The sequence below is a fragment of the Schistocerca americana genome, chromosome 3 (assembly GCF_021461395.2).
Source record: "Schistocerca americana isolate TAMUIC-IGC-003095 chromosome 3, iqSchAmer2.1, whole genome shotgun sequence".
NCBI classification, from domain to species: Eukaryota; Metazoa; Arthropoda; class Insecta; order Orthoptera; family Acrididae; genus Schistocerca; species Schistocerca americana.
Window position 1 is genome coordinate 316356797 of NC_060121.1, and position 18496 is coordinate 316375292.

General features: G+C 38.1%; 1 protein-coding gene across 2 annotated transcripts in view; it reads right to left on the reverse strand.

Annotated features, from left to right (window-relative positions):
• LOC124605804 (serine-rich adhesin for platelets-like) overlaps positions 1–18496 on the reverse strand; it is a 378387-nt gene that overhangs the window by 22173 nt on the left and 337718 nt on the right. For both annotated transcript variants that reach the window (XM_047137707.1, XM_047137706.1), the window contains one exon: positions 2897–3031. In XM_047137707.1, the coding sequence (XP_046993663.1) occupies positions 2897–3031 (135 nt within the window). The remainder of the gene's footprint in view (positions 1–2896; positions 3032–18496) is intronic.

The following is an 18496-nucleotide window of genomic DNA, read 5'->3' on the forward strand; positions in this document are numbered from 1 at the left end:
GATGATAACAGATCAATTTTAACAGTGGACTGGTTTCCTGGTCACAAAAGTTTGTCAGTGGACACACAGTAGTAGACACTACCATTTCCATATTGACAATACCAGCAGGTGGCACAAGATACTACCAACTGCTAGACATCATTAGCTTCTGCGTGTTCCAGGGGTTTGTCTGGAGGTTTACAGACTTTCAACAACTTCTGGGTGTTGATGTAAACTTTAGTGAGTGGAACACCATCTTGCAAATGCAGCTGCTTCTTCATAGGCAGTTATGTACACCAGTGTTTAGGTCAGTCTTCCAACATGCTTGGTAATGAAGTGACTACACCAGAGACCAGAGGGGGAGGAGATTGATGTTTAATGGCCCTTCAACAATGAAGTCATTAGAGATGGAGCGCAAGCTCAGATTAGGGAATGGTGGGGATGAAAATCAGCCGTGCCCTTTCAAAGGAGCCCTCTTGGTGTATATCTGAAGTGGAAATACTGTTTTGATGCTGGTGAAGTGTTATGTTCATTATGTCAAAGTGCGCAATTTCTAATGTGTAGCTGGTGTCAAAGGATCCCTCTGCTTTGAACATTTTTATATTGTGATTCATAATTGCAGTGGAAACAAATGAGACAGTTTTTCAACATGTAGCCTAGGGTAATTTAATTTTGAATATCATCAGTGCACATTATTTTCTTTGACATGTGAAGCTGACACTATTGAAGTGGAGTACACTGGTAAGAGTTGCACTATATGGGTTGCATTTCCTACTATTATTCCCTCCTTCACTTCCCTAGGTCTTCACATTTGTCACTTCACTGCACAATACTTCGTATTTGGGCAATATGCTGAAATAGTGAAGTGGGGTGCATGACAAACAACCTGAGCACGTGAATGCTTAAAAGCTTACGGTAAGAGAGCCATACCTGTGTGGTATTGGCATAATGGCCCGAATTCTTGAGTGAGATCAATTGATGGGGTTGATGTCCAGCTCGTGTTTTTTTCTCGAGAAAATATAAGGTCAAGTTGATGAAGTTCCCTTGCAAGTAATTCAAGCAATATAGTCCAGGGACATAGCTCTGGAGGGAGATAAATCACTTATGGGTTCCCAAGGTTCAATCTTCGGTCCACTACTGTTCCTCATGTATGTAAACAATATTCCATCTAGTATACAACAAGCAGAATAAGTTGCAGATGACTATAGTATTCTAATTAATCCAAGCATATATAAATTGAAGAAATGGTAAACGAAGTTATTAAAAGTATCATTGACTGCTTTTCTGTGAATGGTATCAACTTCAATTTTAAAAACACAAAACATATTCAGTTCTGAACATCTAGAGGTACTAAACCAATGGCAAGTGTAACACATGGTGAAGAAATAATAAATAGGGTGGAAACTTCCAAATTTTAGAGGTCCATATTGATGAGAATTTAAAATTGGAAAAAACACATTTTGGAACTCCTAAAACAAGTTAGTTTAGCCACATTTGCACTTAGAATAACTGCAAATCTTGAGGAGAGAGAAATCAGTAAGTGGACATATTCTGCAAATTTTTATTCGATAATGTCATATGGAATAATGTTCTGGGGTTACTCCTCTTTGAGAAAGAAAGTCTTCATTGTACAAAAATATGCTTTAAGAATAATATGTGGTGTGCACCCACAATCATCTTGTAGACTTCCATTTAAAGAGTTGGGTATTCTGACAACTGCTTCACATTATATTTATTCCTTCAGGAAGTTTGTTGCAAATAATTCACTACAGTGCAAAAGGAATAATAGGGTACATAATTACAGTACCAGAAGGAAAAATTATATTCATAACTCCCAATTATGTTTACTTTAGCAGAGAAATGGGTGCACAGTATCTAGTGACATAAAATGTCTGACAGACAATAAAGTAAAATTTGATAACAAACTGAGAAAGTTTCTTCTTGACAACTCCTTCTATTCCAGAGAACAACCGAGTGCCGCAGTGGTTAACACACTCACATTCAGGAGAACAACAGTTCAAACCAGCTACTGGCCATCCTGATTTAGGTTTTCTGTGATTTCCCTAAATCACTTCAGGTAAATGCCGGGATGGTTCCTGTGAAGAGGTACAGCTAACTTCCTTCCCCATTCTTCCTTAATCTGATGGGACAGATGACCTTACTGTTTGGTCCCCTCTCCCGAATCAACCAACCCACCAACCAACCAATCCACAGAAGAATTTCTACATTGTAGCAAAAGACAGATTCCTACTTACTGTAAAGAAGACATGTCAGGTTGCATATCGACACAATTAAAAGACACTTACATATAGCTTTCAGCCATAGCCTTCACCAGTAAAAGAGACATACATACAATGACACACACACACACACACACACACACACACACACACACACACACACACACAAACATGTGCGCGCGCGCGCACACACGTTCGTACACACACATGCAAGCAAGTACACACCTCACGCACACATGACCACCAACTCCAGCATCTCAGGCTAGAATGCAACTATCATGTGGGATGCAAGCAACAATCTGGAGGGAGCACGGAAGAGAAAGGGATAATAGCATACGGGTAGGGAGAGAGATGAACACTGTCTGGTGGAGTGCGTAGGGACTAGACTTCTAACAGGCATAGTGTCAGGAGGTTAAAGGGCAGGGGGGAGGGGAAAAAAAGGAGCAAAAAAAAGAGAGGAGTAGCAAAAGATGGGTGGATGCATTAGCAGAGGGCTGCAAATAAACAGGGCGGGAGATGAGAATGGGGAGGAGACGATAGGACTGAGGGGGTGGAAACTGTTTGTGTAACTGTAATGTTAAAGGTGGTGGGCAGGAATTGCTAACTCAAATCTGTATATCTTTTGTTTATTTTTTTTATTTTCTATAGGCAGAAATTATACTGAAATAATATCATACCTTGTGTCTTAGACTGTGACCCACTTGCTCGTTTTCACTTATGAGATTCTTCTTTTTTAAAAATGGATGATCAGTCTTTTGTGAGTGGTGCTCATCTTTGTTTTCTGGCTTCTGGGACTTTTGTGCATAGCGTTCCTGTAATTAGACACATACAGTTTAGATGTATTATAGGTAGAATTTAATTAGTTGTAGGCACTTTGACAATCAAGTAACTGCAATGGGAGATTACAATATATAGTCACTGATGATTAAGTTATTTAAGGTGATAGACATCAAGTAAATGATCACTTGTAATAGGGGATATGTGACACATAGTATAGGAAACAGAGTCCTTGGTACACAAGGTAATGAAAGGAACCATCTTTTTGTTAATGTCATCAACTGTACATGTAATAATGTGATGTCATCATATACTAGTAATTGTTGAATCTCCTATTCACAACATACAATGTAGTAAGCTTTTACAATCATTTCCAGGTAGTGAAAGGAGGTAAAATGTTGGGCTAATGCAATTACACACAATTGTAGGCAATACGGACATTCATATAAAAATTGTCGTTAATTTTACATTACTTTCTTTTGTATTTATTTACTCAATCCTACAGGTTGATCACCATTAACATGCCATCATTCCATGAGGCCACAGAGAGACTTGGATTTCAACCCAGAGCATTGCTGCAAAGTCTAGTGACAAGGAATTTCACACCACCATCTCTCCTTCACCTGCCAATCCAATACTAACGATGAAAACCTTTCCACCACCAGGAACTGTCCCAGCTATCTGTGATTCAAGCACCTTCACACAATACCTATACCTAGGTTTCAACAGATATAAACCTCTCTTTCTCAGAAAAAGTAATAACACCTAAAAATACGATATGTTATAACCAATGCACTGTCAAGAACAAGGCAATGGTTGGAACAAACTTTTGGCATGCAACTGGTTGGCTGTATGATTCCCAATACATCCCTAATTCTACAGTTGCTGACTCCTGCCATTTTCAGCAGAGATTATGTAAAATGGCAAATAGTTTAGAGTTCTGAAAACATTTATATATCAATGTGAAACTGCATCTTGTAGCAGGCAGTGAAAGGGAAACCAAAATATTGACATACTAGACAAATATTTGCTTAAAACACTTGATAAATTTGTGAATGGAAACTTCAGCAACACAACAGAAAGCATTACAAGAATTTTCCAAAAGCAACTAAAAAAAGAGAAGCCGCCAACTCAGAATGTAGCTAACATAATGCTGCCATTACCTGCAGCTGAGGATATAACTGATTACATAGTAAAATAAAATCTCAACAAGCCTGAATTAACAACTTCATAAATTGATGAAATGCTTTTGGTTTTAAACTTTATAGATGGTGTAGAAGCTACCTCAGCAGACTCTGGTTAATTTCCCATTTAACAATAGCATGTAAAATATCTATGTCTTCTTAAGAAGATATAATGTAATTGGATGGATAAAAAACATCTAACCACTAAGTGACAGCAGGAGAACCGATATAAAAAGGTATTGAAGTCTGCAAGCTTTCGGAGCCAGTGGCTCTTTCTAATGGCAGAGGGGTTCAAGAGGAAGCAAGAGGGGTGAAGGAAGGACTGTGAGGTTTAGGAAACAGACAGAATTTGGAAAAGTAATCCAGAACCCCAGATAAAGTGAGACTTACGAGACAGGATAAGGAAAGGCAGATTGTTGGGGACAGCACTGGACAAGATTTTGAAATCTGAGAGCTTAAAGTGGAAGGCAGGCTAATATGCAAGACAGAAGTTACTGACAAAACATTGTCAGTGCATTTTATGTGGCAGAGGAAGGGGTGGAGAGGGGGGGGGGGGGGGGGGAGGATAGACCCCACAGGTGGCAGCAATGCAGAAGACGTGCTGTTGGTGGTAACAGACAGAGACTGCAACAATGAGGAAGGGGCTGCCCAGTGCTCCTGCAGAAGGACAGCATCTGTGCAGCCAATATCAGAAAATAAAATATATCCTTTCTTACAGAAAGATACTTATAGATTATTTGAATAGGAGGTCTGTTCAAAAAATTCTGGAATTTTGACCACAAAATCTTTCTATGCTTACATTTTACTTATTCTGCATGGTCTCCTCTGAAATACTCTGCTCCACAATTGATACACTGCTCCCATTGCCATTTCCACTTCCTGAAGCAGTCTTGACATGCCTCTTGCTGGATCGCGGAAAGTGACGTCTGTGAATTTCCTTTTATCTTGTCTATCATTGAAAATCTTCATCCTTTCAAAAGGGTTTTCAATGCTTGAAATAAAAGAAGTCTGCAGGGGCCAGATCTAGAGAGTATGGAGGAGGAGGCAGTGCAGTGATTTCGTTTTTTATGCAATAGTCATGCACCAACAGGAATGAATGTATGCGCGCGTTATCGAGATGCAAGAGCCATGAATTGTCTCACCTCATTTCAGACCATTCCCTTCTCATCGCAACACATCCTGATAGTACCATTGATTAACAGTTTGTTTCTGTGTCATGAATTCATGATGACCTAATCCTTCAAAGTCAAAGAAAACTATCAACATGGGTTTGACATTTGACCTGACCTGACGAGCTTATTTTGGTCTTGGAGAACCTTCGCCAATGCATTCCAAGATGCTGTGTCAGGATTTCATGACATGATCCAACTGAAATGTTATATTCTTCTGCAATTTCTTGGACAGTCAGTCTTTGATTGGTATGCACAATCCTTACATGAACATCATTGGTAGACATCAAAAGGTGTACTGAATGAAGGTCATCTTTAACTTCTGTCCAGCCATTTTTAAACGGTGTGACCCATTAATAATACCAAGCATGGTTTAAGCATTCATCACCAAAGGCTTCCTGCATCTTTTGCTGTGTCTCTGTAAAAGGTTTCTTGAGTTTCACACAAAATTTAATGCAGACGCATTGCTCCTCTAACTCAGCTGTCTCGAAATTCGCAAACTGTGTGACAAAATATTCTATTCAATACAGAACTGAACAATAACTAACAGACATACAACAGTGAAACTTCTGGCAGTTACAGAAATACCAACTGCATTTCACTAGAACACATCATAGGTGGGAAATTACGAATGTTCCGGAATTTTTTGAACAGACCTCGTATATTGCATCATCTGTCCTAACAACAGCTATAAATGGTGTGTGATCCTTCCTAGCACAGTTTACCAAAGCTGCTACAAAAACGTAAAGTAAACAGAGCCATCCAACAGGTATTATCTTCAAACTCACTAATTTTTTTCACATCTGACCAGGAAATAATATACAACACCTCAGATTTTTGTAATAAGGGTAGTACACATTAGATGTTTTGGTTGTTCAGTCAACTTAGTTATGTGGGGGAAAATCTACCACACTTCAGGCAAAACTGTAAGGAAACATAAAAGTCTCTTAGATACATTTATTCAAGAGTTAGTCACAACTGGTGCAGAGCTTTAGTCTGTCACAGTCTCTCCCAGTTTCTTTTTCCGTGTATGAATTTTTGCTAGTCACTGGACTGGTTGATTAGACTATTAGCAAGATACAAATTAAATGACACATCAAGAACATGGTGGGAGGAGTTATCTCACTATGTGGCACCTGGAGATGAATTCAGTAGCCTGACATATAATGTACTTCCATTCCTCACAGACAAAATGGTGAGAAGGATACCAATTGATCCTAGCAGGATGTAGTATAGAGAACTGACGTATGATACAGCAAATTCAATGTACCAATAGCGGAATGAGTAGTAGCTGTTAAAAGTGACATGTTAAACCTAGTACATGACCAGTATTTTGTGGTCTCTGAGGACAGATTTTAAAAACAGGGGTTCAGTTTATTAGTATTGGGGTAAAGGCAATAGCTGAGGCTGCAAACTTCATTATACAGCCATGGGCGCCATCAGAAAAAATCTGGAAGAAGTTCCCTACACCAAAGAGAATGTAGTCACACTTTTTGATGTAACAATTGCTAATTAAAACACTCTCTCAAACATATCACTGCAGACCTCACTGAAGACTTAACATGATGAAACTTTCACAATGGTGTGCAACTACCATGTTGCCTCACACCTGGTTATACATTATATTTGTTTGCGAATACATACAGTAAAACACTTATGCACAGCCAACTACTAGAACCATGTAGTGTTAGCAGAAGAGTTAGATAGTTAGTTACATATTCCATAGATCATAATTTCATTAAATGTGATGTGGAACATGTCAACTGACAGAAGCAGAACACAAATTTTTTATGAGAAATGTTTAGATGGCCACATAATATGTATATTATCCATTACAACATCAGTGGCTGCAATCATTCACATGGAAAAAGTAGCTGAACCTTAACTTCTAGCAGGTTGAGTAAGTAACGATTACCAATATTAATAATATTCTGTGAATTTCAAAAAATGAAGCTGTGGCCAGTAAAAGCACAGAATGAAATTTCTTTTAACATATTTCCTCAAACATATGGAAGATTTAAATAAGATGGAGAAATAGAACAGAAAAAAGAGTAGAATAATGTAGAGAAAACAAAAGGAAATACACAGTAGGCCTCAGATCTGGAATATCAGGCTCATAATAATGCATCAGTGAAATTTTTACAATGAGTGCCACAATTCTGTAATAGCAAATAAAATATAATTTTTAGGTTCCATATAACATTACTGCTATAGTACAAATTCCAATAACAGTCCTCACGTATTGCATAGCTAGTCCTGCAGCTCACATGCAGCTGCCAGATAATTTTATGAGGCATTATCACATTACTGGTGTTTGCTAACAACCACTCTGCTATGGAACACAAACAATCCCAACATGGTCTATTCTCAGCAATGTTTTGCATAGTAGAAACGAGAGTGAGGGGATGCAGTGTGTTCATACTCACAGAATAAGACTGAATTTGCACCAGATTTTTTTTCTTCACTTTACGCTCCATTGCATCCACTACATATTTCATTGTGTCACCGTAAAATAAGAAGATACCTCAAAGCCATCTGTTAAATCACACCACTTGTTTAAATCACACTACCTGATTGTAACACGTGAAGAATGAACAGATTGTCTTATATTCCATTATCTTGCTCTGATTAAGTATGAGCCAACACAACAAGATAAAATTCTTTAACAGCAGTGATAAAGTATACGGTTTTATCTTACCTGGAAGAATTGTTTGCTGAAGGGGAGATAAGACACTGGGTGTTGGTGTGATAAACATGAAGATTTTTCAGAGAAGTGTCCTCAAGCTAGATAATCTAAGAATTACCAGAAAGAATGAACAAAAAGTGATGCTGAAATTATACCTTTTTTTCTTTTGGTAAACAGTTTATTGTCGAAGTTATAAGTAATCATTATGTATTCACTCCCACACAGCACATACCACACATCTTGTGGGAATAATATTTAAATGTAATGTTTTACAGGATACGTCCTTAATTGCATATCATTTTATCAATGGGCTTTTGGGTAATCTCAACAATGTTTTTCAATAGTCCCAGGAAACATTTTACAACTTCATGTACATGACAGATACATTTGCTGTTATCATCAACACAGTGGTGGTGCAGCTTTAATGCTAAAGGTTTGCTTCTTCATCTACAAAACAGGTTTTATTGGATGCCAATTAAGTGCAAATAAATCACAGATAGTAATACATCGTGACTCCTCTTGAACTAAACAGAAATAAAGAATTCTGAAGACGGATACTTCTTGACCATAAAAGTACTCCAGAGAAATATTGAAAAACTCAAATGTTAGTGCTGGAAAACAATGTAACATTGTCTGACTGGCAAGCAAGAAAGACACACTCATTGCATGAGTACACCCTGTTTGCTCACTGAAGGCACAACAAGCAGTCAAAAATGGAGACTGCACCACATTAGGAAAATATACATGTACATATGCAAGCCAAATGTCGATGGCAGGGAATAACAGAGTCCAAATAAGTGTCCAAGAAATAGCCAAGTATTACATGGTTATCATAAGTACATCCACCAAACTGCATGCAGTACACATCAGCAAACTGAGGCAAATGAGACTGAGATGGTATGTGGCAGTCATTAAATTTGCTGCTGTTGTTTACTCATGTAACCTGGCACTGTCAAATGTATCACTCTGTGTTGCACCTAGCAACATCGCTGCACATATGCATAATTATATCAGTTGATCTGTCGATATGTCTAGTGGGGAAATACTGCATTCAAAAACACAGTGACATTGTTTAGTAATGAACTTTCCTCTTTGTGCTTTATCAATAATTCATGGTACTACTTGATATTCATCCCAGAAAAGTCTTTAAGTTACATAAGGAACATTTTTTATGTGTACTGTTTTACTTCCTTTGCATCCTGTTTTGAATTGTGATTTTAAGCATAAGAAACTCATTAGCCTTTTATTGGAAACACAAGTTTCACATTTTATTTTCAATAAGGGGATTGTCTACAGAACACCAACACTTCTTAAAATGACTCACCATTACCTGTCCTTGTTATGTTGTTTATATTTACTGCAGTAAGCAGGCTGGCAAAAGACCATGGAAGAGAGAAATAATGAAGTTGAATTGAAAGTAAGTATAACACAGCAAAAGGAAAGAAGAAAGAAATACCACAAGAAAAAGAATAATGTGGATACCACAGTTTTCAAGGAAAAGGATAACAGATGCAGATACAAAACAGGCATTTGGGAAGGGAGACTGTAGACAGATGACAGGTGTAGAAGGTGCTCCAGGTTCAATTAGAAATGGAGGGAAAAAAAGAATATATGCAAAAGATGTAAGAAGCAAAAGGAAGAAAAAACTAGCATAACTTGAGACCATCCACTATTATCCTATACTGGAAATACTTAACTGCACTGATGGGAAAAAAAATTAAAACACCAAGAAGAAGATGTGTGACATAAACAAAAGTTGTTAGGCATGTTTCTACACCTCAAAGATGATTTATATCCAAATTTTGCACCACACAGGTAAGAGTGGCATATAGCACCACTATGAGGATGCAAATTAGGTTTGCTTTAAATACAAACTGTAAAGGACATGAGCATTAGTTACCTTCCAGATTGGAGGTGGTGCATTGATGTTAGTCAAGAATGCTTTTATGTTATTATCAGCACCTCAATGAGTTTGAACAATGTTGTGTAATAGGGCTACAACAAGCTGGATGTTCCTTCTGTGACACTGCAGAAAAACTTGGGAGGAATGTAGCTTCAGTACATGATTGCTGACAGCGGTGGTTACAGGGAGGTACAGTCACAAGAAGATCAGGCTCCAGACAGGCAAGTGGCATTACCCAGAGGGAAGACCATGGCGTTCGGTGTATGGCTCTGGTGCAGCATACTTCATCTGCAGCAGCAATCTGAGCAGCAATTGACACCACAGCGACAAAGAACTATTACAAAATGGTTATTTCAAGGACAGCTCTGAGCCAGACACACTGTAGCACGCATGCCACCGACCCCAAACCACCATCATTTGCAACTTTAGTGGCTTCGAGCAAGAGCTCACTGGAGAGCAGGATGGAGGTCTGTTGTGTTTTCTGATGAAAGTTGGTTCTGCCACGGTGACAGTGACAGGTCTGTGTTGGTTAGGAGAAGGCCAGTTGAGGGCCTGGAAACAATCTATCTGTGTGCTAGACACACTGGACCTACGTGTGGAGTTATGGTCTGCGGCACAATTTTGTGTGACAGCAGGAGCACTCTTGTAATTATCTCACACATCCTGACTGCAAATCTGTATGTCAATCTGGTGATTTGATTTGCTGTGCTGCCGTTCATGAACAGCATTTCAGGGGGTATATTCCAATGGGATAAAGCTTGCCCACACACTGCTGTTGTAATCGAACATGCTCTACAGGGTGTCGACACGTTGCCTTGACCTCCTAGGTCTCCAACAGAGGACATATGGGACATCATCTGACAACAAATGTATTCCCAAAACTTCATTACTCTTCATTAATCATTTTTTGGTGTTGCAATGTTTTCCTTCAGTGTATATCCTTTGCTGGGCACTTATTGTCATGCCGAGAAATGGAGGACATCCTATCCAATGTCTCTCTCTCTCTCTCACTACGGAATTCTGCAGCCCACCCAGTCTATGAAATGTACTTGTCAAACTTATGCCGCACCTACTCCCAATTCCTTGTTACGTGGCCCATACCCCTGTGGAAAATCAATATGCAAGGCCCGTCTTATGCACCTACTCTTTTCCCACTTTGCCCACTCCATCCAACACAACAGCTCTCTCCATTCGACTTGCAGTGCCAGTTCACTGTAGTCAGCCAGCTGGGAGATGCAGCTAGGCATGTGTATGTGAGTGTGTATATGTATTATGTTACCTCTGAGGTACAATTCACATCTAAATTAGCAACATACATGCCTATTGGCCAAAGATATCGAGGGAGAGGAGGGGGGATTGGGTGGGGGGGGAGGTGAAGGGGGGGGGGGGGAGGGGCAAGAGTGGGCACTTGTCCACTCCAGGAATCTGTGGTAGAATTTTTATTAGCTTCAGAATTCTCACATATAGAAATGATTTTTTGTGGTTCTACTCAACCGCAGATTTAGTGTTACTGAATGAGGTGGGAAACACTGTGCCTTTCGTAAATCCTACACTGTTTTGCTGTCAGGATGTTTACAGGAAATTATATCATGTTTTACCATGACAGTGGTTTCAGCATGTAGTGCAGAGTTGGCCAGAAATTCTGTACTTGTGCAGAGCTGCTGAACATGTGCAGCTTCCTGGTCACATTATGCACACTTACTAGATGTGTAAACAGGGAAATGAAACTGTCACCATTCATTTAGTGTGTGTCTTGAAGCACAGATTATGCTGCTTTGCTTTACTCAGTAGCAGGGATACAATGTACCTGTGGCACACTTGTGCTCTTTTCACAGTGTGCAATGCAATCATGGAAAGATATTGTGTTATTCCATTGCCCTATCAACAAATGTCACAGTTCTAAAATAAAACATGAAAAGAAAAAATGCCACTTTAGGCACCTAAATATCCTTCATGGCAAAGGTATCAAACGTGTCTCTCAATAATGAAAGGATAATTTTTAAGCATGTAAGTATACCTTGACCAACCAGTTTACCAAATTTTTCAGTTAACAATGGCAACCTATATAACATGGAGCACCATGAGGCACAGTTAGCAAATAACAATTTTAAATTAGGAAAAGAAACAAATCCGAAACAGGTTTATCATTGGTGATGAGAAACAATAAAGTTAATGTCGGGCACAAAAGCATGGTACATTGGTAAACGTAAGCAGTTGTAAAGATTTTCATCATTAATGCTCAATCAAAACCCTGATTTGTTCATTTTAATTATGGAGAAAAATCTTTCACGCATGTAAGTAGGTCGAAACATGGACATAACTCTCTCAGCTTTGTGATGCAGGTGTGCAAATTCTTGCAGTGGAAAGTTTTCACAGAATATTCCTGTACTTCGTACTACAAAGAACTTGTCTTTCAACTGTGTATTGCACTAAAGGTCAATCAGTTCCATCTGTAGGTGGAGCATCTTCAACTGATGCTGAAAACAGCTGTGCAAAGCAACAAATGATAGGAGACACAATTGCAATGTCTACAAATCATGCTCAAAATTGCTCCTTAACCTCCACAGTTATTGATATGTGTTCTTGAAATTTAGCACTTTTTTGGACCAAACCAAGGACAGGAAAATGTGCAGTGTTTTCAGACAATAGTTGGCTCTCCCAAAGAGCAAGTTTACTTTCCAACACATCATAAATTAAATTATTTTTACTTTGCAAACTAACATTTAGGCTGTTCACGTGAAATGCAATGCCCATTAGAAGTGGAAGGTCTGATATCCAGCAAGGATCTTCTAATTTTGGTTCACTCTTTCTCTTCTCATGTAAGAAATATACTACCAGCCAAATGTAAATAAAAAAAATCTTTTCAGTATTTCACTTCAACTGAGCCAGGGAACTCCAGTAAAATAAGGTAATGTTTTCAGAAAGTTCACAGCATGCACAAAAATTTGCATGACGTTTTCTAACTTACCTGTTTTGCAAAAAATGCACCTGGTGATGGATAAGCCCATATGTTTTCAGATAGTTTACAGTATGCGCAACAATATGCATGACTTTTCTAACGTTACTGATTTTGCACAAAGCACCTCTCGATGTAGAATGCACTGAATTCCATATAATGTCTCTTTTATGTGTCCTAGGCTATGAGTCCTCTCTGATGGCTTGGCATTGCTGGTGCTCCATTCATGGTCACTCAGATTAACTGATTCCAGTCCATACCGACACCATCAATTGCTTGCACAACAGCTTGGAGTTTGTCTACACTGTCATAGTTTCTTTCAAAAGCACTAAGTCCAAAACTGCCTCTGTTACACACAGAGCATTTCAACACCTCTTACGTATATCACTACCTGAGCTGCATTTGTAAGAACTGCTGCTTCATGCAGTGCAACAGAGAATGCAACAAAGTATTTAGCATTATTTATTAGCTGCCTGTGCACATCGTTGGCCATAACACTTAAAGGTCGTGTCACTGTTTGTTTGGAAACATCGATTTCTTGAAACCTGCTAACATTCGTGGGACACAAAAGTCCTGCAGCATCAATGAGACAGTCTTTTACAAACTCCCCTCCAGAAAACGGTTTTCCAGATCTTGTTACTTTTAATGCAATTTTGAAACTTGCTTGCAGTACAGATATACTGTGATTGTCATTCTGGAAATTTGAAAACAGTACATTGTACAGTAAAACAGATACAAATATAACACAAGAAATGAAGAATTCAAGCGGTGGATTGTATTAAAAACCTGTTGAAATTCCTCATCTATTTTCTTATGCACACTGAATTTGGCTTGCCATTCTTCACTGAAAAGTGCATTACACTCATCTTTATGAAATGAGTTTTAGTATCTTTCAATTGTGAACTTGCACTTGCTGCCTATTATTTGGTGGCACAGCAAACACTGAGTTTTCACCTACAGCTGTAAATAAGAATTGCAGTTCCCAGTCGTGTTGGACTGAGAACACAGCTCTCCCATTCTTTGCTTTTTCGTAATACTTGGCTTTTCTCAGTACGTCCCACATAAGGCCACAGCCACCAGAGGGAATAAAGCTTGTGTGTGCTTCGTTCCTCATAGTACCCTTTAAACAAGCAAGTGGAATCACCACTGCTCATTTGGTATACTTGTATAGTCACAGATGTCACTGTTCCGCTTTGCCTGCTGGCTGAGATGTGCACACCTGTGCCACACTTCCACACTTTAGCACAATATGCAGCAGTGGGGTGGCCATGATATACTGCAGTCTTGAGGAATGTAAACCTTTACAGAACATTACCAAAATAGAGCATCTGGCCTTTTCTCTGTCGCTTCCTGGTGCAGCCCAATGAGCTACAGAAAGGGACAGTTCCAACACTCTGCACAGCACAAATATAGCTGCAGTACACCAGCCCAATAACCATCCCCAATTTCCACAATAACAGCCCTTACTCTTGCTGCACATCTTAATCTCAACAGTACATCTGCATTTGACGTGTTGAGGCTTGTGAGCCAAACAGTTATGAATTCTATAGTCCAGTTTCATTAGCTACCCAATAACATGCCAAACAAGGAAGGTGAGGATCTATTTGGTCCAATCCTAAAGCTGTTAAGTGATGTTTTACTGATCAATATGGTGGTTTCTGAAGGTTTCCTACATCCATATTTATATTAACACCATCAAAACATATAGTTTGGATACACTAATGAAATATGCTTACTTTTAACATTATCAAAACATGCCAATCTGTTATAAAAAAATGGCACTTTTGGAATCTTGCCTCCCCTTGGAGAAATTTCTGTGGCACTTACACTATTGGCAAGACAAATCTCAACTATCTGGTACATAGTTATCCTTACTTCTTTGATTATTTAAGTTCCACCTATGACTTTCAATTCCATGCAACTTAAGACCAGATTTAAGTTACTTGAACAGTCAACAGATACCCAATATTTGAACTGTTTTAAGGATCTTATTCAGCTACAGGATGTAGGATGGAATCAGTATAGACATTTTGCTTGTTGGCATTTGTTGTCAGTGAGAGTAGACAGAGAAGTTTTTGGTACAGGGTAGGTGTAGTGGGTAGGTTCTGAAAGGGTGCAACCCATGCAAGCTTAAAGAAGCAGCTGTAATGTAGTCTCACATTTAGGTTTAAGATGTTAAAAGGAAAGGACAAACAACCAAACAGGTCAACAACAAACTGCAAGCCACAAAATGAAGTCCTTACAAACTAGAAATGAAGTTCTTATAAACTATGTTTCAGAAAACTATGAAGGATAGGGTAATAAATGAAAAAGTAAGGGAAGGAGTTGGAGCATAGACACCCTTGGAAGAAAAAGTAACAAGGGCCCATCTGAGACAATTTGGCCATGTCAAACAAATGGGCAATGGAAGTCTAGCATAATAAACTGGGCAGTAGTGGTCTCCCCCATCTATATCTTTAGCAATTATGAAGATGACGACCAGTTATGCAGAACAACACTGTTATTCCCAGTCATCCAAGATGCATTCTAAAGTAAATTCTTACATGTCTGCATTGCAAATTCAGTCAGGTATAAGGATCCTATCCCATTCATAACAGCATACAAGTCTGCTGGGAAACAGGAAATTTGTAAACTCTTTGCGGAACTATGTTATCCTGCCATAAAATGAAACAGAACTTTTATTTTGTGACATTGCACTCCCAAATAACAGCCAGACTGTCACACAGCTGCCACATTTTGGAGGAGTGCATTGGTAGGGCAATGTGAAGTCCTTCACTGACCAAATCGTATGAGGAATCTGTGGTTAATAAACATTTGGAGCACTTCTCCAAGCTTCAGGAATGGGACTCTGCGAAGATTCCAGTCAAAGTTCCTCTATGCTTCTGATCCATTATATGCAGGTTCATCATATGTTCAATATCTTCAAAATATAAAATACAAAAGGACCACTGATAAAGTAAAAATTAAGGTATTGCATGTTCTCTTTGGCCCTTTCTCACCTATGAGAGTATGCTTAGACATAGTTCTCATGTACCTGTATTTGTTGTTGTATAAATGTACAGATATTAGCTTAGGCTGCTTAAAACCAAATGTTTCAGATAACAATGTTTGCCTGTGTCACATTTAAGATGGCAGGACTAACAAGGGGAGGCCACAATGTTCAGATCATGTATTTACTTCAAACTTAGCATCCCTTTAGTAATATATTAGGACAACACAATGTGCAAGTAGTAAAGCACACTACTTAAGCTGTCCTGAGAAAATCATAATAGAAGTTTTGTGTGCTGAGTATGAACCAGTGAACTGCCATTCGGATCATCACACAGTAGCTGTCAAGTGGTTAGCATTGGAACTCCATATTCAGAGGATTTCTGGATCAAGTCCTGCTCTTTCTTTGATTTTTATTTTTTAACGTATATTTTTTTCAACACTGGTCATATTATTTCATATATATAAGATCTGGAAGATAATATAATGAAAAAATATGTGTATTTGTATGAACTTTTATTGAATTTCTGAAATTATTTGGCTGTTTGATCATTTCAGTTATTACAACAAATATTATAATTAGAACTATCGACAAGTAAATGACCAAATGCAGTAAGTTTTCTTGAAAATGTATGCCTGTTGTGATTTGTCAAATTCTTTATACATGCAATAGGGCAAGATGCCTAGAACTGTTTTGCAGCTGAACGTTTCCACCTCCAGGCGTAGAGATAGGCTCCTTTCGGCAGCTGACTTTCATAGTGGTAAGACCTTGATAATATAGCAACAACAAACATTGTATGTGCTAATTGTTTGAAAATGACAAAATTTACATTTTTACTTCAAAAATGGAGGTGACTCCCAATTCTTTGATTAGTGTGGTTGGTGAATTGTATGAAGACTCAATGTATAATGTCGCAAAATTCAACTTAAAAGATGCATTTGTGTACTGTGACAGTCTTCTTCAAGAAGCAGTTCTTGTTAATACAGAGTCATCAGCAATGGTTTCTGCAGGTTGGAGAGTAACTTTATCAGTCTATCATTGAAATGCTAGGAGAAAAGATACTTATTACTAATGAGGACCTCATTCAATCAAACTAAGTAGATAAAGAAGGTGCATTCTATGTAGTTGAAGATTTTTTTTTTTTTTTTTTTTTTTTTTTTTTTTTTTATGAGGATTATGAGACAGCCAAAAAGAAGGGAAAAGCCAGATAGATTCTACTGAAGACAAAAATAAAAGTAGTGAGGTTGGCAAAAGAGTACCCCCACATGGAATCTACAGACTCACCAAATAAAAGGATCTCGAAGATTAAAAAGGAAAGAAGATTTGAAGAGGTGGAAAACAACATAAAAACTGGAGGAACAGTGATAAATAAATATGCAATAATTGATTCATGGACCAATGACTGCTTCATGGGGGCTTGCAAGAATCAAGTGATTGTACATTTTTATCAACTTTACATTTAATTTTTACAATCTTCAACATTCGTGTTTAAATAACAAATCACAGTAATGAAATGCAACTTTGATTTTACTTGCCAGTTAACAACAAGAAACTTGCAGCAGTGGACTTTGGCTGCTGCAGGCTAATATCAATTGGAAAACTTTATCTTTAAAGCATAACAGGGAGTCTATGTCATGGTTAGAAATGCTAGAAGCTGCAAGGAAGTTTCAACTGCAGGCAAAGGCAATTATCCCAAATTTTGAGAAAAAATTTGTGATTAATACAGACGAGACAGGCCCCATCAGACCTGATTTTTCTGGAGCAAGATACATTTTTTCAAAGTGTAATGCCCTTAGATGATTTTTAATGATTTTAGATGCAAGATTTATGCAAAAATATGTACCCGTTTTCAAAATGTATTTTGTACACTATGCTTCTTTTAGTGAAATAAAATAACTAGTTTTTAAATATTCATTGTTGTAATAAATAAACTGGTCTTTCAAAAATTACCATGCAATATAACAATAATAATATTTGTTTATATAGTGGAATATAGCTCACCAACCACTGACATATATTCTGGCAGCCACATGCTGCTGTGTACTGCTACACTGACTTGTTGATAGTTTTATAGTGAAGCCCAACAGTTAGCAGCATTTGTATATGATAAAAAGACTGAACATTCACAAATGTGTACATGAGGTTTCCACTGGGGAAAAATATTTCTGTTCTCTCTAAGAGACAGTAAAATTTACTGTACAGAGTTGTAGCCAGTGGGTCTGAAACGAGTAAAAGTGCTGAATTCCCTCAGATTTTGTGAAATTCATGAAAATTCCTAAGATTTCCTTGATTTTTCTAGGTGAAATATAATTCTCTGAGAATTCTAGGTTTTTCAGGATTGCCATCCTGACTGCATATGCAGGATCTTACTGAAACAGTATAGAAAAAGACTACCTTGGATAAGATTTGTATGGACATAGATTAATTCTGCTGAATGAAATAAAGGATCGAATGTAGAAATGTGAAGTCCTTGTGCAGTTTCCAAGTTAAAAATACAGGTGCAATGACAAGGGAAGCACCTGATGCGTTAAAAACTTCTTTAAGTTTAGGTTAGATGACAGATATGAGGTTATCAAAGCAAATTTTGCAAGTAGTGGATCCAGGCAGGTGGTA